This window comes from Eublepharis macularius, chromosome 6 (assembly GCF_028583425.1).
Source record: "Eublepharis macularius isolate TG4126 chromosome 6, MPM_Emac_v1.0, whole genome shotgun sequence".
Lineage (NCBI taxonomy): Eukaryota > Metazoa > Chordata > Lepidosauria > Squamata > Eublepharidae > Eublepharis > Eublepharis macularius.
Window position 1 is genome coordinate 126679611 of NC_072795.1, and position 23659 is coordinate 126703269.

The following is a 23659-nucleotide window of genomic DNA, read 5'->3' on the forward strand; positions in this document are numbered from 1 at the left end:
GTTGCTGTCCTCCCTCTCCCCAGAACGCACCATCCTTTCCTCAGGGCTCAGACCCTTGAGGTCTTGGAGTCTCCACTTACTCTGTGCCCGACAGCTGGGCTTTCTTTCTGTACCAGTCTCCCTTTACTGCATGCATGTTGCAAGTAATTCTTAGAGCCATACCCTTTAAAGCCCTTGGAAATGGCAAGTTTAGAGGAGCAAAGTTATCTGTGCAGGGGCCACTGTGGCACAGCTGTGCAGCCAAGGATAGCAATGGCTTTGGGGATGGAAACCCTCCTGGCTGGCTGCATGAGAACCCCTCCCTGCATTGCTGGCTGTGCCCTAACTAGATTCAATTTCCCTGTTTAGGTGCTCCAAAAGCAGTGTTATGTGGGTTCCTCTGCTCTGGTTGCTCCAGTTCTAAAGCTTCACACGTGGGCCAGGACTGAGCTACGCCTAAAGGCGGCCAAAGCATACCCATCCTCCACAGAGAGCTACTGGTGAGGTGGGAGAGAGAGACTAGATCAGGTGTGCTTGTGGGACGACACCCTCATATGGCTTTGTTGCACAGCCTCATCAGAAGGCATCTTCTGTCCCCCACCCCCCATTTACCCCGCGGGTGCTGGTTTTGAGGCCCACTCGCAAACCCTGGTCGGTTTCCTGTGTGCAGAGCAAGCACTATGGCCAGTTGAGATCCAGCTCCTGCTGGTGATGCACAAGTAATCTAGCCAGTCTAGGACAGCTGCTGCTGGTGAAGGAATTGCGGTGTCGGTGCAGGAGTTGCTGGCGCTCCTGGAGGCAATCGGTGCTAGTCTGGTAGCTGGAGGAGGTGGACAGTTCTCGCCCACCCCAAGCGCAACAAAACTGTCCACCAAATACCAGCTCTGCATGTCTTGACTCCTGTAGATTTCCCCCACTCCCGCCCAGCACCCCACATCAAAATTAACATTCCCTAACTGTGGTGTGGTTCAGCCTCATCAGGTACTAAAAAATTTAAAACGTCATTATCTCAAAAAGTGTAAGAAAGTGGGAGGGAAAAGGGATTCAGAGTGGAGGTGACCAGGATCCCATTTCCTCCTCCCTTGCTCTTGTTTGTGTGTGCGTGCGTGTACACGCGCACCAAGAAATGAGCAGTTTTCTTTCTGCTGTAGTTCCCCTGGGTGTTGTGAGTGACTTTGGAAAGCAGCCTTGTTGTTTTGTGACATGGGGGTTGTTAGGGTTGCTTCGTTCACCCAGGCAGGGTCTCAAATCCCACGAGAAAGAGGAAGAAGGCCACCCACGCTGGGACTGTGGTTGGGAGAGGCCATCAGCCCTCCTGCTGGCTGGTGAAACTGGCAGAGTCCCTGGTCTGAGCAAGATGTCCTCTGACCTGCTGCAGTGTAGTTTCCTGGCTCTGGAGAATGAAATCATGCAGGTTACTGGTGTAGGCATGCCACCCTCCTGGCAGGCTCCCATCCCCTTCTAGGACTTCTGCAGGTTGCTGCTGGCGGCTTGTCGGTTGTTGCGTTTGACCCTGGGGCCTGTGCTGGTTGGCTCCTGATGGAGGGTAGGGTTGGACTGGGACTTCTTGAGGCTGTCCTCGGTGCTGGCTGCTGTGTCAAACAGGGTAGCTTCCAATGCTGCCAGGTCTTCAGAGCCAGTCTTCAGCTTGGCACGCATTAATGTGGCATAGATGCCATAGCGTGATTTCTGTGAAAAACGAGAAGTGGGAGACAGCTGATCTTCCATAGCCCCCACCTCACCACCCCTTCCCATTTCTTACCCCGGCCAGTGTGATTTTGCATTCTGCTAAAGCCTTGAGAGAAACTGGGTTTGGGAGAAGGCAAAGGACCAGGGCACGAGTGGGTAAAATAAGTGCTAGGGTGGCAATTACGATTGATATAAATCAAGGGTGCGGCTGCCTTTAAAGCACTGTACACCATTGTAGGGGTATACAAAAATGGATATTGCAGAGCTGGAAAATGATGGGAGCAGCACACCTGCAATGTAAGGAAAGCATCTGGGGCTATTTGGTTTAGAAAAACTTTGCAAAGTTGAGAAGATGACTGAGGCATAATGAAAGGGGAGGGAGTGACAATGAACGTCTCTGAAGGCAGAGCCGAAAGGTCCAAGTGCCGTTCCCCGATGTGTTGGCTATCTTAAAAGGAGGCTAGAGGAATTCATGGGAGTATAAATCTATTGGTGGCTATTAGCCATGATGGCAAAGTGGCATGTGGTCCAGGATGTAAGCCTTTGAACTCAAGAGTTGCACAGTGAACCAGGACTGATGTTTTGAGCCCCACTTCAGCTTCTGATGTGCCACTGTTTGGAAACGGGATGCGTGGCTACAATGAACCTTGGTTTGGTCTTGCAGCAGCTACTGGTGCCTCCTGGGATGGGCTTGCTGATCAACAAGATCAAGAGCAATCCTGTTTCATCAGCAAGTCTGGCTAAAGACGGTCTTTTCTCCCCCCCCCCCCCCCCGGCCAAGTCTCCTTAGAACAAAGGCCAGAACTTGCCCTGGGGTTGGGCACGTTTGGTGTGGAACGTGGGGACTTGTGGGCCTTCCGCCTCTGTGACTAACCTCAAACACCAGGTATTCCTCCTTCTGCTTCAGTTCCTCATACTCCTTGCCCTTGACCTTCTTCTCAGGCAGGGAGGCACGATGTTCCAGCAGCTCAGCGGCCATGGCTTTGAATTTGGTTTCGTGACTTTTCAGTTGCTCCTCCTAGGGAGACAGAAGGCAGGGTAATCCTTTACAGTGGTCGATGCCAAGCCAGAACCCCCTCTTCCTAACCCTCCCCAAGCCACGATACTCTTCTGATCAGAGCCTGCTTCCCTTTCAGAGAGACAGGGAAGCTGGTAAAGCCTTCAGATTCCATAAGCCTCTCCCTCGAGGTAGCTATTCTTTGTGCCCTCTGGGATGGTCCACAATGTACGTTTCTGCATCGTTCAAGGGGAAGAGTTTAATGGGACCCTTTCTCCTTCTATCCAGGAGGGCTTCTTTAAACTTGGAGGGCCCATCACTTTCTTCAGTGGCTTCCTTCTCCATTTCAGTCCTCTTGGTACCTGCTGCTCCCGCCCCTTGCAGTTTTCTACAGTCTGGTAGCAACCCCAGAAGGTGCAAGACATCCTGCCCTTACCTGAGGCAACCGTGTGGTGGAGCTGGGCAGGAGGGGGCGGCTGAATTTCTTCTGTGACCCGATGGCGGCTGGGAAGGGTGGGGCAGAAAACATGGCAGCCACCACATTGATGCGTGTGATCCAGGAATTCATTTGTTCTGTATTCCTGGGACAAGAGACACAAGATAAGGAACAGGCTTGGTGGGGCCAAGATCATGCCTGGGTCTCAGTACTACGCTAACGTATCAGCCATGCACCCAAAGGGGGAGGTCTTATAGGGGGAACCCATCAGCCACAGTGGACACTCTTCTTTCAGCACGGTCAGAGGTTTGACATCCCAGGACAGCTGCCAAGAGAGGCAAAAGGTGGGACGCTCTTAAGGCCTCTCCTGCCTTCTGGGTGTGCAGAACTTGTGCTCTTTGGGTAGTAACTTTGTGAGGTTATAATGCAGCCTTTGTGGCCGGTCTGGGCTTACCAAAGGGCGCTGCCGTACTCTCTCGAGCAATACAGCAAATTGGGCCAAGGATTCCCCTTATGGCTGCTAAGCCTTCCAACTCACTGCGCCTGGAAGAGGAAGACCCTCCAGTCAGCCGTCCTGAGGTAGAAGACATTGGGTCTCTTGCTGTAGTCGGACGCTTGGGTGGCCAAGCAGTGATGGATGCTGATGGCGTTCTTTAGCTCCTCCTCTGCCAGGGCCTTCCCAGGCTTGTATTCCTCCTGAAACGCAGGTGGGGGCTTGGTGAGAGAGGTGCTCCTGCCTCCCCACGGCTCATCCTCCTTGATGCCTCAAGAACACAACCTGAAAGAGGGGACTATGGGCCTCTGTGCGCTTCTGCACTGGAAATCCAAGAGGGCACAATTAAGGCGCTAGGCCAGGCATACTTCTTTGGGCTGTTTAAGCAATTTTGCTTTCAGTTTAAAAAGTAAGCCATGAAAGTTCTTGAGGACAAGGAATTGTAGCTCCTGGAGCCAAACTGGGGGACCCTCAAAAGTCCTGTCTGGGTGGAAGGGTTCTTGGCCTTGACAGCCCCTGAGTTTGCAGAGGGCGAGAAGGAGGCAGCAACATTGTCCCCCACCCCCAGTCTCATGGGCTTTGCAACCTTGACCTATTTGCCTAATTTATTTTACCTCCCAATAATTAACTCAGCGATAGAGTCTGATTGAACTGGCCTCCTTATTTTGTCTGCAGTGTTTGCCTGTTAGTGTTTTTCTTAACAGACTGTGTACAGCTCTGCTGGCAGACAGGGAAGGCCAGTCCTGTCTCTCCCCCCACCCAACCCTGCGCACTGCACCTCTTGTACCTTCTGTAGATACAGGATCATTCCTTTCAGGATCCCGTGGAAAGTCTTCCATCCTCGCTTCCCTCTGGGGGCTGCCAAGCAAAAGAGGCAACAAGTAGACCAGCTGCGGTAGCCTGAAGGCCTTGGAGGTGGTGAATGCCAGCCCAATTTCTGTAGAGGCGTTCGTGTCGCAGGGCAGAGCAGGGCTGCTGCCCCCAGGGGCCAGGCTTGCCCCTTGCAGCCAGGAGAAGAGTTACCAAGTTCCCACTACTGGGAACCCCTCTACTCTGCAGCAGACGTGGACAGACAGGTGGCAGCACCTGCTCTGATCAGAGGGGCTGGGAATAGGGAGGCTTTTGAAGGGAAAAGACAAAATGCCCACAGCAGCTGCTGCCTTTTGGCTTGGAATCGCACAAACAACTTGGTTCTCCTGCCATTAAGGATGGGGTCTGGATCGAGCACTGTCGGTATTCTCCATAAAGCTTCCAGCCCTGGATTTTACCAGGTTCTCTTGCTACTTCAGACACCATGTAGGAATCTATCTGGCCCTGGGGAGGGAGCTGAACTTACCCTCCCCTGCTTCCATCCCTCACTTCCATCCCTCACTCCCCCCTCCGCTCTGCAGCAACCTGGTGCCTTCCTGGGCAGCTAGCAGCCCTTGCCCTCTGCTGCCACCCTCATCCAGGGCCCACAACTGCAGTGCCCATGCCCCTAGCATGCTCCCACAGATAAAAGAAATCCCTAATCCTGGATGCCTGGAACAGAACAAGAAGCCCCAAATCAGCCACTTGCTGCTCGCTGGAGTTGACCGTATTCAGGTTCTGCCGTAGCTGCTGGGGGATATTCCTGTGCTGAGTGGCCCTTCTCAAACACAGTGAAGGCATGCAGGACATTTAAAAATAGGCTAACCTTGCAGAACTGAGTTCACCTGGGGAATCTGTAATAAGGCAGGACAGTGAATATCCATGTTCCATTTCTCTTCACCTGGGAACTGCCATAGCTATGCTGCCGGGGAGAGCTCCATATTGCAAGGTGGTCCCTTCCACCACTCCATTCCTGCTTTTAGCAGCATAACTTGGCTCCATCACATTGCTACTCTAAGGAAGACGCAGCCTTAAACTAGAGAGACATCTACCATTAGAGGAAACAGGTTTTAGCCCCTCTAGTGAATGAAGGAGAAACCGTCCCCTTGGCGAAGAAGAGCTGACACCGCACTGCTCAAATGGATTATTTTAGAAAGGGGAGGGAGAGAAAAATTTAGGGCTGGCTGGGACACTCGGGCGAAAAGAAACCCCCTTGGGGATGGATCAGAAGGGACTGTCATGCATGCAGCCCTGGAAATAAGTATTTGTGACGATGTGTTTTGAGACTAGTGCTACAGGACTGTCCCAGATTGCTCTGTTCTTGTTTCAAATGGAAATACGTAACACTCTTTTACACTCCTGTTTTGGAAGGAAAATGGGTCGTCCGTTTTATAACCAAAAAATTAAGTACATGAGAAGAGCACCTGTGAAGGACAATTGCTGTACCCCAGTCTTGGGGGTGTGTTTCTGTGAATCTTAAGAACATGCAAAAAAGCGAGGGGCAGTCTCTTCACACTGGCAGCCAGAGGGTCAGGGCTGTGGCCTGAAGTGCTGAGCTGCCATTTCTGAAGAGTGACAAAAGTTCCTCTCCACAATCTTCTGTGCAGAAGAAAATCAGTGGTTGGCTTATATGCATAGGCACCTTTTCAAGGCCAGCTGAACAGGGTGAGTTCTTTTGTATATCTCTGCAACCCTTTGCAGCAAGGTTACCTGGGCAAAGCCTAAATGTTCCTGACTCCTTGGACCCAAGGGAGGGCAGGTGGGACTTCCTCCAGCAATTTTAACTCTTAGAACTACCACCCCCAAATTATGTCCAGCTCCGAGGCAAAGTTTCTCACTGGCCAAGGTGCTGCCCGCAGCCACACAGGGCAGCTCAAGCCCCCTCCCTCCCCTTCTCATAGGTTCCCCATGCAACTTGCGCACACATACTTTTTTTGCAATCAGGCTCTGCATGGCTCTTGCGCACCAGGAGGCCGTGCTTGTAAGTGGCGATGCTGGGGTCCTGGGAGAAGTCCAGGAAAGGGTTGCTGCAGCTGCTGATGCGTTTGATGGACTTGGGGTTGGGGTCTGCCAGTTCTGAAAGGGACTTGCGCAGTTCTTCTTCGTCTCTGGAGGGAAGAAGAAAAAAAGGGATCAGTGACCAGCTGCTTCAGCACCAGCTCCCCCCCCCGCCCCGCCCGCATAAGCTCTTGTGCTCAAAAGGTGTGGTGGCAGACAGTGATGGCACAGTTGCCGGCTCCGCAAGCTTGGTCTTCTTCAGAACTCGCTGGGCATGGCTGGCATCAGCTCACAGCCAACTACTGAGGGCTGAACCATACGCCAGGCAATGCCAGGAGCGCAGCTCCCAGATTTCTGTTGAAGTTATCAGGTGGAAAGGGTTGCAGTACTGATCCAGAAACACCTGTGCTATTTTCTGCAACAGGAAATGGCCCAGGGGAACTGTTAAGTGCCCCACTGGGGAAATTAATGGGTACATATATCAGTACCCGTTGGGGCCACTCCAAACCAGGAATGGGGGGTACAGGGGTGGCTTTATCCACTCCCCCCCCTCATGTTCCTGAACACGACTGAACTGCATTGGAGAGGGGGGGCGGAAGCAGAGGGCTTGCCTCCATTTTGTACCCAGAGGGGATGTGGGCTGCAACTGCATTGTGCATACTCAGTTTGATAGTGGTGCCACTGGACTGCTGGGTAGGCTTGGTCCTACGTAGGTTCTGTGCGGCTGATTATTTCAGGGATGCAAGAGGGGCAATTTCCTCCTTCCCGGTGCCACGGCGTGACACTAGCTAGAATCCAGCCAGCATTGTTTGATAAAGGTAGGCAGAATCTAGCGCAAGGAGGTTTGGATGTCTTTTCCCTAATTGCTGCTGCTTCTACTTGTCTCATACAAATAAATAAGAGGCTGACATGGACGAGACCTGGCTGCAAGCAGCTTCAGCTAAGTCAGTCAGTCGTGGCAGGACTTGAAAGGTGAGCAGGCATTATGCAAAGAAAAACATGTCTTTTTTTAAAAAATTCAAGAAATGGTCTTTAAATGATGGGAGGGGGGCTTCATACTCCCTTCTGGGTGACTAGGAACATCTCTTAAATTTTTTAGAACTTAAAGAAAAATTGCTCCCAACATGAAACTGTTCATGCTATGATTTTTTTAGGCAGCTCCCCCCACCCTTCTCAACAACAGCAGATATTGTCAACATATGCTGGGGGGGGGGGCTCTGAAACTAAAAGGTTTGGTACAAGAACCCCCCCCCCAACCTGGGTTGCTTTAAAGAAATTAGCAGCCTCTCTCCTCCCAACGGTGAAACCAAAACAGCTGCTATCTTCATAAAGCCAACCTGCTCTCCCACCCCCTCCACGTTCTGTGGAACCTGCAAGTGCGTTGTCAGTTCTACAACCCTAACAAAGCCCTGCTCCTTCATTCTGCGATGGAGGTTCAGGTTCTAGAACTGCGCACCCCTTGGGCTGATCTGTCCTTGCCAAGTCCTAGGGTAGAGGGGAGCTCAGAAGACCCAGATATGAGAGTGAAGTAGCCCAAGAGGCTGATAGGAAAAGGTGCCCAATGAAAAGCCCGGCTGTGAGTACAGAGATGGGCTTTGCAAAGGGTCTTAAAGTGTATGCTCCCCCCCCCGAAAGGTGGAGGCCAGCAGTGGGCCTGTCTTGCCCCCTTCCCTTCTGAATCATGCCTTGGCACTGCTCCCCACATGGCTTGGGGGCACAACTGTGCTGCATTTCCCTTGCCAGCAATCTGCTTGCTTAAATGCATCAACCGAAGCAGAACTGTGTCTATGACAGCAGCCCCTGCTGCACTGGCTGCCAGCCAGCATTACAACACAGGATGATTAAATCCCAGCAGATCGATTGAACAAGTCTGTGGTGGTGATAGCCAGAAGAGGTTCATCCCATACATGGAGGAAGGGGCTTTTCACCTTTACCGTAAGTGACTGAGGTGAAGAGCGCACAGTGTGTTCCTTCCAAGCTCCAGCATGGACCTTCCCCAAACCTTAGCTCCGCCACTTTTTGATTCTATCAACTGCACTGTTTAAACGCCCTCTTCCTCCTAGCAGCTCAGAGCAGCCTACATGATTCTCTTTTTTACCTTTACGACAACCTTGCTTGGTAGGTTAAGCTGAAGGATGGCTCAAGGCCACGCAGTGAGTTTCATGACTGAATGGGGATTCAAAGCTGGAACTCCCCAGTCTTCGCCTGACTGGCTAACCCTGGTATTACCCTTGCTCTCAAGGAGACTCAACAGCCTGCATGGCAATGAATGCCCAATATGGCCCCACAGTGCGAGATCTGACGGGTTCAGGGGATTATTAAAATGAAACATGCTTGGCTTATTCCTGCTTTCCTTAGTCGATGATCCACAAGCACCGAAACGGTTTGTGCACGGTTCTTCCCCGGGGCTGCCTCCCTCTGCATTTTGACAGTTGTGGAGTTGGCTTATTTTCTTCCTCACATGCCTTAAACAACCAGGATTTTCAAGCCAAGGTCTTGCCGTCACTGGTGGCATCATCAGTGACATCACAGCATGCTCCTTTTTATTATTTTTGCATGCTTATATCAACCTATCGATATAAGGGCTCAGTTTTTTAAAAAAAAATTGACAAAAAGGTGAAAAAACCATGATGGGGGAGAAAGAAGGCAGGGGCGAGGAGTGGTTCAACGATGAGGAATGTCCAGTCATCAAAAAGTGGGTTGGAGGTGGGCAGAACCAACAAAACCAAAAGAAACATTATTCACAAAGAACAAAGGCGACTCAGAATTGGCTTCTAAAAGTGGTCTCAAATGAACTGGGGAGGGGGGAGGACCAAAGAGAAAACTAAAGGCAAGCACATGTGCAGACCTTGGGGGATAAACCAAAGCGGTCTGAAGAACCCCAGCGTAACATTAACAGTCTCTACAGCACTTTTAAACCTCAATACAATTCCAAAGCTAAAATCCTCACAGGCCAATAGTGACAGCCCATAAGGAGACAGAAAGAAGGAATGGGAGGCACTTGTGAACAGATGCAATTTAAAAATGGGAAGAAATGCATAGACCAGGATAGTTTTCAGGCGGGTAGCCATGTTGGTCTGTAGTAAAAGAGCAAGATTTGGATCCAGTAGCACCTTAGAGACCAACTAGATTTCCACGTTGTCTAGTTGGTCTTTAAGGTGCTACTGAACCTGGATAGATGAGGATGGATGAGATTCCACAGGAAGCAAGAAAAGAAGACGACCAGCAAATTTTCATTTTACGGGGCAAGACTGCAGAATGCAGAGGGTATGCAGGAGACAAGATTGTTGATCGCTCAGAGGAGCCAGACAAGAAGTTTAAACTCAATTGGTTGAGGAAAGAGGCTAACACAAAGCAGAAAGGTGGAGAGAAACAAGAAGGGAGCTGGAGTGAAGGGCAGAAAAGAATCCCAGAAGGGAAAGAGGCCAGGCAGAATGCAGTATGTTTTGATAGTTTAGGTAAGGTAAAGGCACGATGACGTCAGAAATCGCTCCAGGACGACGCTGTCGTTCTAGCAGTTTAGCGCTATGCTGGGACGTGTGGATTCAGCCAAAGTAAGAGAGCCAACTCAATGTTTTAAGAGAGAATCTTGTAAAACAGGAACAAATCCAGCACAATTAACTAACTGAAATAGGGAAAATATTTAACATTAACAAAAGAAAAAATCACACCCAAATTATGATGTTGGGAGAAAGGGGGAGAAAATCAATGAAAAATACAAACATTGATACAAAACCATTCCCCAGATTGCTTTATTATGATCTTGTTATGTGAAATAACAAATTGTGACATCGTCCAATAATTATTCTCATAAATATCAAAATTCGAAGCAAGTGAAACAAGGAACTACCAACATTGCATCTGTATTAAGTAACCATCAAGTTATAAAATATTAAAACACTGTTTTATGAAACAGATGTCTGCCATGTTTTAACAAATATACCAAAAACAAAAATGAAGGAAAGAAAAACCATTAATGAATGATGATGTTTATATCCAAAGGCGAGGAAAATAAATGAATAAATCCAAGGAATCTAGAGGCTAAGGGCCAAACTACATGTGATACTAGAAGTTATGTGCCTAGGAATTCTAAGGAGTTAAAAAAAAAGGTCACATAACTTCATCCTTCATCTTCCTGTGCCTCCCCCTCACTGCTCTGCCTTTACTATGTTTCCTCTTCCTTTCACACCCCCCACCACCTATTTTTCTGAACTTTTCCAGTTCTTTTACCTTCCCTTACCTGGATCGCCCAGGCTAACCCGCTCTTGATGGCTCTTAGAAGCTAAGCAGGGTCAGCCTGGTTAGTACTTGGATGGAAGACCATCAAGGAAGCTGGTTGCTACACAGAGGCAGGCAATGGCAAACCACCTCTATTGGTCTCTTGCCTTGAAAACCCCATTTGGTCATCAAAAGTTGGCTGCGATTTGATGGGCACAAGTCAGATTTTTATGCACACCTGGGAGTTCCCATAGGTTTGCAGAAATATCTACTCTAGCCCTAGACGATCCCACTGTGCAAAGTTTTTGATCCACATGGCTGTGCCATTCGTGGTTACTAGTTGATGTGATAAATGCTAAGTTAAAAAAAAGTTTTTAAAACATCAGGACACTGGACCAGTGATGCTCAACCTCACCGGCTCAAGAGCCACTTGTGACTTCTCTGAGCACCATTCTCTAATGTGACACAGCTGGAAGAAACTGGCGAGTGGGGACAGACTCCCAGTGTCTTGACACAGAACCAGAAACTACACCACACATTGACAGGATAGTGTGGAGTCCCCCCTTCCTCCAGCCAGACTGTGAATGGGGGCCAGTGGCAGGAGGTCTCCCACTGTAGCAGGTCATCCAGCCCCCCCTACACCTGCCCCATGTTTCAGGAAAATGGGCACGGCCCTTGCCCGGGGGAGGGCCTGTGGTTGGTAGCTGATTCCCGCTTTGAAAGAGCTGCTGGTGGAATTGGCAAGCAGTGAGCCTCCCTGAGGCACAGGCCTCATGCTAGGGAAGGAATAAATATGGTTCTTTTGGTTGAGGGTAATGGTGAATAAGGCTCTCCATGAGCCATGGAGTGAGTACCGCTCTATCGGGACATTTTTCAAGTCATGTAAAAAGTTAAATAATGTGCCCCAAATCAAAAACTAAGTGCTCAAAGCCCTACTTAGCTTCAGCCACCACCAGGTGATGGAAACTCTTCATGATCCTTCCTAATAAAGAGAGAAGCTGTAGACAGACAGTCCTGGGGATAAGTATCACAAGGTCTTGTTACTCAAGCGGCAGGCAAAAGAGACGCTTTGCGATTCTTTCCTAAGGGAAAGGGGGGATTGCCAAGCAATGCTAAGAACAGCACTTGAATTTCCCACTATGGTAAACGGAAAGGGCCACATCGATCATTTGATTTAAAATAGCACACTTCCACTTTCTGTACTGCCTTAACAACCTTCAGAAATGACTCACTGGAGACTAAAAGATTTCCTTTCAGGGTAAGCAAGCTCCCTTTCAGCTGCTGGCAAATTATATGGTAAGTAACCTTAAATAAATGCATATGACTGGAGCCCAAAAAGAAAAACAACACATAGCAACGGGATGGGTTTTTTTTTTGCATTTCAGGGAGAAGAAACCAAAGAACTGCTATACCAAGCCTGGGGAGGGCTGGGTGAATGCATTCAAAAAGGGGTGCGTTTAACCACTGGTCCACTTGGATGGGAGACCACTGAGGAAAACTAGGGTTGCTACGTGGAGGAAGGCTACGGCAAGCCACCTCCGCTCGTCTTTCTGGAATGCCCTGAGGAAGGGGTTGTCATGAGTTGCTTGGGACTCAATGACACATTCTCTCACATACAAAATAACGTGAGTGGTAGCAGAGCCTTCTCTAAGGGTTTAAATGGTGCTACTACAGAGATGCGCCTCTCCCACACCTGCCTCCCCCTGAACACCACCAGTTAAAATCAAAGCATTGCTTTGCCTGCCCTCAAGAGCATCGCTGGAGAAATAATCCCTTCTCAGCCGGAGAGCTGAGCAAGAAATTGCGACTGTATAGAAATAAGGATTGCTACGGTGAGATCTCTCATTTTAATGCATGCCCTACAACTGTGCAGGAGAAGGGAGCACCAACAGGATTTGGCCCAGCAGATTTTCGCTCAATTTTGAAGACGACGGAGGGCGTGGCCTTAGCAGAAGACAGGGACCTGTTCACTTGGCAGATGGCCACTGGAGAGAAACAGCTGGGGCTTTTTTTCTGGGAAAAGGTGGTGGAACTCAGTGGTGGAACTCAGGACAGCACTTTGGGTCCGCTAGAACAAGGGGGGAGTTTTTTAAAGTTTAAATCGCCCTTGGCAAAAATGGTCACATGGCCGGTGGCCCCGCCCCCTGATCTCCAGACAGAGGGGAGTTTAGATTGCCCTCCGCTCAGCAGCGCAAAGGGCAATCTAAACTCTCCTCTGTCTGGAGATCAGGAGGTGGGGCCACCGGCCATGTGACCTTTTTCAAGAGGTGCCAGAACTCCGTTCCACCATGTTCCAGCTGAAAAAAAGCTCTGGAAACAGCTAAAACTCCGTGCAGAATGATTTCATACATTTATCTATATCGACAGAGTAGAAATGATACTTTGGTAATGTGAGGAAGGTTTAATATTAAGAAATTGTGAAGTTAGGAAGTAAATGAGTGGTGGTTTTCCTTCTGTAAGGGAAGGTAAAGTTACAGAATTATGAAGATTTCTGGGCAACCTGCCAAGCAGCGAAGCTGAAGCCTAGTTCCCTTTACAGACAGAGCAGTTTTCCGTGCTGAGGTGCTCCGTGATTCTCTCGCTCTCATTTACATGAAAAAGGAGGATTCAAAAGGTGTTACTTCTGATTGGTCAAGTTTACAGTCCGTGGATGATTGAACCACTTTCCCTGGTCTTTAGCTAAAAAGCAATGAGATGATAGCTGTAATCGTGATGAAATTTTATTGACTGAACAATCTGGCAGAAAGAGAAGCATATAATATCAGCCTCAGCTTGGTTGGAGTCAGTCAAGGCATGTGAGAGTCAGCAAAATCCTAGCTGAGGCCAACAAAAAGAACTAGAGAAGAAGATGGCAGCAGAAAAATAGTCTGAAGGAAGCCTGTGATTGGACAGGAACCGAGAAAAAGATGGGGAGAGGCCGTGTGAGAGGCCAGCTGAGAAAGTGTAGATTCTTCCTGGTGCAGCAAATGGGGAAAAATTCTGTACTTTTAGAAGCTGCATAGTAATAAAGCTTAGAGGTCTCACTGATATACATTCACCCGAAGCGCTCTTAAGCTTGGTATACCTGCTCATTATTTTTTATCATCCTCATTTCCCTCACTGTAAAGGATCTGGGGGTGCGGCATCTCCCCTGACAAGCGCCACCTACATGTTACCTCCCAGCGCGCCCAGCTACAAGCAGCTGGCTCTAAAGGCCGACGTGAAGGGGCTGACTCTGTTCACCATGACACTTCCCTCTCGCCCTCAGCAAGCAAACTCTCCCTTTAAAAATAGATTTCAGGGTTATATTCAATTCTGCAGTTACTGCCGAAGGGCTTTGTGTGGGCTCCCTGCTCATAAACTAGCAGTGGAAGGTCTGTTATGCCACAAGGGTCATTACTCTTAACAGAGGTGGAGGAGTTAATCCATGATTTGGCAATCTCTGAGCCCATACTCCAGGGATATGAAAACATTCTTAAACACCTTGGAAGTGTGCACCAGTCATAGTTTAAGATTCAGAAGATACAGGCTATAATTTAAAAAAAAAACAACAGGACCCCCCTTTTTTGCATTCTTATTAAACTAATACAAAAATTTAGACAAATATATCTAATGTTGCAACATAAATAATTTTCAAAAATCTAGTAATATATCAAGAACACAGAAAATCAAAGAAAGAACAGGCAAACCTCAACTGAGTATTTCCTTGGGCTCAACATATGATCTGCAAAGGCAAACTTGAACTACGGTTATCGTATGAAGATACTGGCCTGCTTCTCAGCTGCAATTTCAAAACCACACACTGGACCTAGGTGAGCTGAGACTCTCAGCAAAGACACAGTTATCATCAGGCCCAAGGGCAGGCCATTCTCAAGAGCAAATGCGTGGCAGCCAGGCAGCCTTCTCTCTTTCTGAAGCCACGGCGAGGGGCAGGTTTGCCAGTTTTCTAGTCAATCACAGACCTCCTTTCTCAAGGCATCCATTGTAAACCAGACATCGAATGATGCAATCCTAAAACACGTTCCTGGGAATAAGCCCCACTGAACAGACCTGAATATGATTCTGAGTAGACCTGCTTAGGATTGCTCTGTGGAACCTCCAAGGCACAAGCTAATTTCCTACTAAAAATCACACAGGATAACAAAGGAGGCACATAATGAGCAAGTGGCTATAACCTCCCCCCCCCCCCCACACAGAGATGGACTGGCCATTTAGGCTACCAGACAAAGTGCCGATGGGCCAATGGCTCAGGGCCTGCCCCCCAACCCTGGGGCAGCCCTTGTTGTAGTAGGCAGGAGCTACCACTGCTGTGATTTTGCAGCCCCTGCAAGGAAAAGAACAACCTGCTACTGCTGCAAGTCAGTGGTCCCTGCATCGCTGCCATTCTTGACTGCCTTGCTGCCAGCAGCCCCCAATCCTAAGACGAACCTGTGCAAAGTGGACAAGAACTGGGAGCCAGAATTCAGGGAGGTGCAATCTGGGCGGGAGATGCAGGGAGCTTGGTGCTTCCCTTCCCCCTTCCACTGGGGGAGGGGGCCCTTTCCAGGGTTCTTTTTGCCTTCCAATCTGTCCCCACCCCGGTATTTTTTCAATTACATTTGCAAGAGGCTGGCACTTTGGAACATAGGGTGGACGAGTGGAAAGAAGGGGTTTTCCATTTCCCCCATTAGACAGTATCTCTGCTCAGAATCTACCCCCAGCTGTTTTTCTCCCCACAAAGCAAAAGGTATGAGGATTTGTACCTGTTCCTTTGAGGGGAGAAAAGCAGCTGGGGTCAATTTGGAGAATGATCCAAGAGAACGCATGCGGACCCCCACACACCCTCCTGCAGGTCTTTCACTCATGGCTGCAGCCTCCCCATGCTGGTTTCTTCTTTTAAAAAATCAGCAGTGGGACAAAATTACATGCAATTCTGCTCCATGTATCATTTGGCCCAAGGAAACTCATGGGAAACCCAAAATGGAGGTTTTGGGGCACAGGAACAGCCCAGCAAACAGAGTAGAGCCACTGTCTGACTCCTAGGACTGAATCAATTAAGTATGCCTTGCAGAAATTTAAGTTCCCAGACAAAGGTTCCTGGAGACAATGGAAGAGCAACATGAGGGCGGAGCTTTAACACACATTCCACCTCCACTGACAGCCAAGCTACAAGTGACTTTTTTCACGCGTAGAACACTTGATTGTTCTCGCAAGTTCACCTGGGAACTGAAGTCCCCGTGTCCTTCCCCTCTCTGTTAGAATCGCTGCCTGAAGAGCCTGAGAAAGCCGGCGGCAGCAGCAGCTTTTGCAAATCGTTCCTCCAGTCACAAGCCTGCTCTCAACGATCTTTGGGGGTGGGCAGCTGCAACTTTCTCCCTGGGCATACTGCTTGGCTTCACTGACACATTGGCTTTCTCCAGAGCAGCTCCCCGGGAGCAAGACACCCAGGGAGAAAGCTGCAGCTGCCCGCCCCCAAAGATCGTTGAAAGCAGGCTTGTGAGTGGAGGAACGATTTGCAAAAGCTGCTGCTGCCGCCAGCTTTCTCTGGCTCTTCAGGCAGCAATTCTAACAGAGAGGGGAAGGACACGGGGACTTCAGTTCCCAGGAAAACTTGCGAAAACGATCAAGTGTTCTACGCGTGAAAAAAGTTACTTGTAGCTATGTTCTTAGTTGCTTTGCTCTTCAATTGTTTTGCAGCTTGCAGAAGACAGAAACTCTTAAACTCCATCATTAATGCAGACATACAATTCTGCTGCTGTCATCGACTGCTGAGCCTGTCAGCAGTGCAGGGAGAAGAGGGGATAGCCTTGAATCTCCCCCACCAAGGAATGCATCCAGGCTCAAAGGAAAAGGTGACGCTACGGAAGCGTTCAGGGAGTGCTGGGGACTCTTACTTGGAAGAAGAAGAAGAAGATACTCACATGGCCCACTGAAGCTTTTCATTCTTGATGGAGCTATACAGAGCCTGCAAAGAAAGAAAGATTAGTATCGTAAGTAATTACAAGGAGACAACAATTCTAGACACAACACTCAATTCATGGAACTGACACCTTAGACTCTAGAATTACTCCTAAGCAGGAGCTACGCTTTCATTTGAGATGCAGGATTTGTCCAACCAGTCGGGGGAAATGAAGACAATCAGAGGTTGGATAAAACTTATACCATAGATTAGGAGCACAAAGTAGCCTGAGAAGACGCCATGGGTAAAAAGCAGAGACAAGTAAGCTATCTTTAAAAAGTGACAGTCTTGCCCACATATGGGGAATAAAGGTGAGCACAAATTCTGTTGAAAGAAATGCAAACTGACACTCAGGCAAAGCAAGAAGGAGAAAATTGCGGAACATAATGAACGTAGGGTCAATACATCTGGAACAGGAACAGAGAGACCCCATAGCATGCCAATATAACCCACACGTAAAAAGATGTTAAATGGGTGTGTGGAAATCATTGCTAAGGCATTCTCTGTCCCCTGGCCATGATCGGGAGCTCCCCAAGTAAAGATTTAGGTATGGGTAACTGCATCAATTATGTTGAACGAAGGTTTAGAAATAGCAAATTAGAACAAATCACGGATACCAGATGACATTCACCCAAGACTGCTTAGAGAAATTCATCACTTGCCAAAACATGCAGCATGCCAAAAGGATCAGAAAGTAGCCAATATAAAGGCATTCTTTAAAAAAGGAACCAGGTGGGATGCAGAAAATTACAGACCTCACTGCTGATCCAGATAAAGTGGTGGAAAGCTTAATTAAGGGCAGAGCTTGTAAATATATAGAAGAACAAGCCTTGCTGAAGAAGAATCAGCATGTCTTTGGCAAATGTTGCCTCATCAACCTTTCAGAAGTATTTGAGACTGCCAACAAATATTTAACAGGGGCAATCTAACAAAACCTTTTCTTTATTTACAAAATCTTGACAAAGACCCTCACTAAAGGCTGTTAAGAAATAGTAGGGGTTATAGGATAAGACAGGCCCTCCTGTGAACCGGTAATGAGTTAAAACAGAATACGTGGACACTGTTCACAACTTAAAAAAAGAAGTACGAATTATTCATAAATGATATGAAGTCAGGGGTGAACAGCTAAGCATCCACATTTGCAGATAGCACAAAATTATTCTGGATGGTGAAATTCAAGCAGGATTTTAAGAGAATCCATCCAAACCAGGTGACTGGGCAAGAGAAAGAATGGCAGATGAGATTCAGCAAAAATAAGTGCAAAGCAAAGCATATCTCATTTCACAGATATGCTGACGGGGACTCAATCGGCTGTGACTAGCCAGAAAGAGATCTTAGGTGACAGGGAAAGCTCAACCCCAATTTTAACCCCCTGTGCTCCAGTTCCACGATAGGAGAGTGACTGCAAATGAAACACCAGGAACTAGGGAACTGTATGGCACAGCCTCAATTAGAAGACTGCGTACAGTTCTCATTGCACTACCAGAACCAGGAGACTGCAGAACTGGAAAAGATGCAGAAAATGACAACCGAGATGATCGAGAGAAAGCCAAGTTCAGGAAAAGAATGCAACGAAGGTTGCAACAGACTCGGGAAGGAGGCGTATGAAGCTGACCCACTCCGTTTCATGACTGTCATTCACCAGGTGTGACTGCATGTTTTGGGAGGCCTGGCCAACAGACCTGTGCTGAGCACAGTAGGCTCCTCCTCCGCATATTAAATTTATGTGCAAACAGATGCTGCAGAGCTGGCTGGCTCGGACTTACTCCACCCTCCTCCACGTGTACAAGCGTGAGGAGCGCCAGCGGTGCTTGATGGAGCACCTTCCTCTTGCCCAGATATCCTGAGCATTTTGCAGGCATGAAAAGATGTGGTGGTGGTGGCGGTAGTTGCGGCTGCTTTTCTTTACGGACCACGTCCTTGCCTTTCCAGGCAGCCAATGGTTACCAGTCTGTCTGCTTTGGAGGTCATGGGGGCAGGAAACGAAGCTCGGGTCAAGGGGATGACCACAGATGAATTCTCAGTGTGCCTGACCACACTGGAACAAGTGTGCAAAAGAGTGGCGGGTTGATCTCAGTTGCAGTAGCACACATGATTGTGACAGAATCTAGGCAAGCCACAGGAGGGTGGGATGGCAGTGTCAGTCCCTAGCTCCATTTGGTGTTGGGGGGTCCCCTTGTTACTGTGGGCCCCATGAGGTACCCAGCTACACCAACCTATCACAAAGCACATTAACCACCTCCCTAAACTAAGATGTGATGTGACACTCCAGAGCTTCGTTGACTTTCCTGAAAGATCCCTAGACAACTATTCCAGGACTGCTAACGCAGCAGCAGCCTCTCTCTGCCAATGGCGAGCAGTCATGGGTGGGGCCCAGAGACCTTTCCGCCCAGAGTGCAGGCACAGAAAAAGAACGCTGGACGAGAAGGCTCTCGGTCTGATCCAGCAGGACAAATCTTACACATTTCTATTTCAGTTATTTATTTAGAATATTTCTGTGCTGCTGCTTCCGTTTCCTGCTCCAAGTGACTTTCAATTAAAAAGCACCGTGTTAAAAAAAAAAAAAGCAAACCCTTAAAAACAAAACAGGGCATTAAAAAAACTCTTCAAGAAGCGGGGGAGTGCGGAATCAGGGTTGGAACTGATATTGGGAAACGTTGCTAGAGCAGGCAAACTTGACATGATTTCTGGATTGTTTTTAAAAGGAATTTCTTCTTCCAATTTTCTTGTCGCAGCTATGGAAGAATAGCTCGGGTTTATCATGGGGGAAATGGTGTGTCAAGCCAGGCAGACAAAAGATCTTGTGGGCACTGCCATCTCCAAGTGACTGGTATTCGCCCCAACCCAACCACCCATTTCCCCTAGCATCAACAGACCTTCAGGCCTTGTTACCCCTATAGGGAGGGAGGAGCTCAGATATCCAGAACTCTGCAAGTGTTAACAGATGCCTTGCTACTTGCTACGCTCTGCAAGCTGAAACAGAATTCTGAGGCTTTAATGCCTCCATACCAGCCAACCTACCAAGTAGCATTGCTAAGGCCACAGTGAAGAGGAACCCTCCGGTCACGCTTCCTCCTTCCAGTTACCAGTGGCTTCTTCTGAGATCGGAAGAAGACACCCCCCACCCCTTGACCTTGATAGCTCTGAGTGACCCCCTCTGCATTTTGTTTGAGTTGATCATCTGAATTGGTTTTAAATTAGAAAGAGCTGCTTAGGGAGGCAAGTTTTCACCAAAAAGCAGGACAAAAATGCAACCCACTGATCGTTCACCTTGAGACGTTTTTTAAAACCAGAAGTTGATATTCATACAAACAGCACAGCATGCTCTGGAAAGTGAATTTCACTAGTTATGCTGAAGTGGAGCAGCTGGGAGTGACTTGCCAGTGATTTGGATGCAGAGATTTGGATTTCTAAAAGGAAACATGGGCTGAGCCCAAACACACATGCATGCGCGCGCACACATGACATAGCTGCGTATGGCCCGACTGCCAAAGAAGTACTCAAGTTTGCAACACACAGTCACATCTCACTGAACCTGTTTCAAAGTAAAATCGAAGCCCAAAGTCACACAGAGATGGAAGAGCAAGATATGAGTCCAGCAGCACCCTAAACATCAACGAGATTTCCAAGGTATGAGTTTTTAAGAATCCAAGCTCCCTTTGTCAGATTATCTGATGAAGGGAACTTTGACGCTTGAACGTTAATATCCTAGAAATCTTGTTGGTCTTTAAGATGCTACTGAACTCAAATCTTGCTCTTCTACTGCAGATCAACATGGTCACCCGCCTGAAACAAAGATGAAAATCGTATCATGAAAATTCCTTGTCAGTTCAGTACTCAGCTGAGGGAGGGAGGAAGGAACTCAGCTGCATATAAAACCTAAAATCCAGAGTCCTGCTGCGCACTCTCATGCACCTGAGATCACAAGAGCTCACAACTTTCAACTGCTGGAGCATGGCTACCATGTCCATTGAAAAGCAAGCTGCTGCGAGAAAGACTTTGCAAAGAATCTGGGAAGGCGCACACAAAATAATTCTTTAAACCATCCGCTTGTTAATCAAATCAAAATCAAGTTTCTAACCCTTCACTATTGAGGAGATTGTATAGAGCGGTAAGAGGTCGTAAGAGTCCAATTTCCTGCCACGGGTCAGGACCAGACGTCACTTGTGCAGAACGCAGAACGCTCGACACAAGAGCGAGCGTCCCGTTTCAATGGCTCATGACAACAGAACTGTGAAACAAACTGCAGAGAAAGGAGGCCAAGTTGACTGGGGTGGGTGGACGTGGCTCCCTCCAGGTGTCAAACGTGGGGACCAACCAAATCTCGAGAACCGCTAAAACCCACCCACGATGCACACTTAACTGAAGTCAGACTGCCTGGCATGTTCCTGATACCTGAGAGGCAGTGCGTATGTGTGTCTTTTGGGGGGTTTGATAGAGAAAGGCACGCACGCACGCACACACAGACAGGTGTTCAATGTTGTTACCCTTTGAATGACCAGATTTCTATTTGCAGGCATAACAACTTGGAGATGAAGGAGAAGTGGGGGGGGGGGGGGAGAGACGCTTCTGAAACCTGTTGTTAGGAATCAATGTATAAAGTACTTTCAGATGTTCTTTCTCATCCCTTTCTCCAATTCCTCCGCGCCTTAACAGGGACGCATTCTACTCTAGCACAAACCACCTAGGATCTGTTCTAGCAGAAACCACCTGGGATCTGTTCTAGCAGAAACCACCTTGAGCACAGGTGGTTTCAGGTGGACTCATATTCCCTGCTGTGCCTCTGTCGTTATCAATTGTGCTCTTAGTTGGCAAATGAGCTTATTTTTCTACCTGAGGGACTCTTGCAGGATTGCTTTCTCCTAATCTGTGAGATCCAACTCTGCTCTTGCATCACCATTACATCTTTGTAATATATATATAGATGTACACACAGCTGAGAGTTATAATTCCACATAACTGAGATCTGTATGTAACTGTGTAACTATATTTTTCTTGAAGATGGCCCTCCCAACTATAACGAAAGCCTGTGATGTGCACATGCCATTTACTGGATGTTGAAGGAAGCAACAGGCTAAGGATTCTGGTAAGCCGAGTCCTAACGTAGCCAAGAGGGAAACAAAGCAAGACCCTCCTGCACCTGGAAATAATAATAATCCGTGCCTAATTTCTCAGATGGGATCTGGAAGGCCAATAACGTTGGATCACAATGGGCTAAAACTGGCTAAGATCATACACCAACTGGTCCAAAGTTGCTCGGTGAGGTTCATATTTGAGTAGGGATTAGAACCCAAGCCCTGCTGCTTCTAGTCCAGCTCTCTAACCACTACACCATCATTGCTTTGTAGCCCCTCACTGGTACCTCTACATAGATACCTTTTTTGTTCTCTCTAAGGGGTTTTCTCTGCTCCTCCTCCTCCAAAATGCAGGCAACAGCACTCAGCATTTCCCGCAAGTAATAGCAGAGCAGTACTTATTAAGACCAAAGAAGCTGCCACAGAGCAAACTTCTCATTTCTGCAGAATTATTCTTCATGCTAAAAACCAGAATGGAAAGGGGGGCACAGAAAGAAGAGAAAAAGACATCCCAGGACATGGTGTGAATGCCCCACAACCTGCCGCAGTCATAAGATGAAGCAGAGGAGGTGATATGCAAACCAAGAAATGTGCAAACCAGATTTCATTTCACCATGCAGTGAGGAAAACCAGACGCTTCAAAACAAATAATTGTTCTCCTTTTGGAAACCAGCAGTGATTTGGCTCTGCCTCCTGTGTTAACTGGAACCCGAACCCCCTTTTAAGGCAAAAAGAAGAAACTCAATGGTCCTTATATTAAACTGAGTGTGGCTATAGAAGAGGGAATACATGAGAGAGGAGGCTTTGGTGGTCCTTCTTTATGAGGATAACTTGTAGAAACAGCCTGATTCCTCCTCTTTTGGTGCCATCTTGAAAGCACGGTCAAAACTGGTGGAACTGCCTTGCTTCTGGGCAATCAACCCATCATGGAAGCAGGACTTGCAAAAGAGAAGAGGCCCGGGCTTCGGCAGGCAGCTGCTGGCACTTCTGCCAGTTTACTGGCAAAGTCTCAGCAGGCATGTGGAAAAACACTGGTCTCTGGAGACAGCTTGACAAAGAAGAAGTGGTAACACACCATGACTGAAGGAGAAGAGAACACAACAGCACAATCCACACGGGAAGATCTGCACAGAAACTTGTCAAGCAGATACACTAGGAAGAGCTATGACCTAAAATGAACAGGGGAAGTGACTTCTGTGGCCCAATCCTATGCAGGTTGGCTCAGAAGTGAGTCTGACAGCATTCAGTAAGTCCACAGAGAACTGCACGATTAGTCTTCCTCGTGTCACCTGGCCAGGGAGGGTTCGGCCCTGGAGGATGAAGTTAGCCTGTGTTGCACCAGGGGAAGGGTTCTGTGCTTAAAACCTTACTCACGTGTAGGGCAACCAGCCTCCCCACTCTTTTTGTGTGCCTTCCCTTTTTGCTGGCGCAAGTAGGAGATGAGGTTTATTTTTTCAGGGCCAAAGTCCCTTTTGCCAAAACCCTGCTGGGTAGCAAACTTTGGCCTTGGTTGGCTGACTGCTTTTCCAACCGCACCAGCGTCTGAAAGACTTCCAGTCCGTTTCAGACATTTTGCGGGTAGATTCCTTGCATACAGAAAGCATGGTGCCTTCCATCACTGGCTGATGTGTACATTTTGGTTTTTACGCAACGGAGCTACATGGATGCGAAACCACTCCAGGTCTGGATGTAAAATCAGGATCAGTTCAGAGATATGGAGGCCTGGAAAAAAGCCCAGATTCACCAGGTCTCTCCCCCCTGCCAACCCCCACCCCCAATCTTCCCAATGGAAAAACAATTGGAAATCTAGTGGGAACATTGGGAAAAGCAGTCATATGAAGTCTTTTTTTAAGAAATGAGTGGATTTTTTTGTCTGGGCAAGGTTTTACTCACTCGAAATGCTTTCTAAGTGATATGTGCTGTGAAGATTGCCAATGAAAAGAGATCCACGAGAGACAAGTCCTGCTTATTCATAATCTTGTTACACAATTTAAGGCTAGCAGCACCT

At 48.2% G+C, this 23659-nt stretch overlaps 1 protein-coding gene across 1 annotated transcript in view; it reads right to left on the reverse strand.

Annotated features, from left to right (window-relative positions):
* PSD (pleckstrin and Sec7 domain containing) overlaps positions 1–23659 on the reverse strand; it is a 74816-nt gene continuing 51157 nt past the window's right edge. Inside the window, exons 10-16 of the mRNA XM_054982994.1 lie at positions 16539–16582; positions 6373–6551; positions 4382–4452; positions 3640–3797; positions 3102–3246; positions 2543–2686; positions 1–1668 (exon numbers count right to left, since the gene is read on the reverse strand). Of these exons, the coding sequence (XP_054838969.1) occupies positions 1441–1668; positions 2543–2686; positions 3102–3246; positions 3640–3797; positions 4382–4452; positions 6373–6551; positions 16539–16582 (969 nt within the window). The 3' untranslated portion in view covers positions 1–1440. The remainder of the gene's footprint in view (positions 1669–2542; positions 2687–3101; positions 3247–3639; positions 3798–4381; positions 4453–6372; positions 6552–16538; positions 16583–23659) is intronic.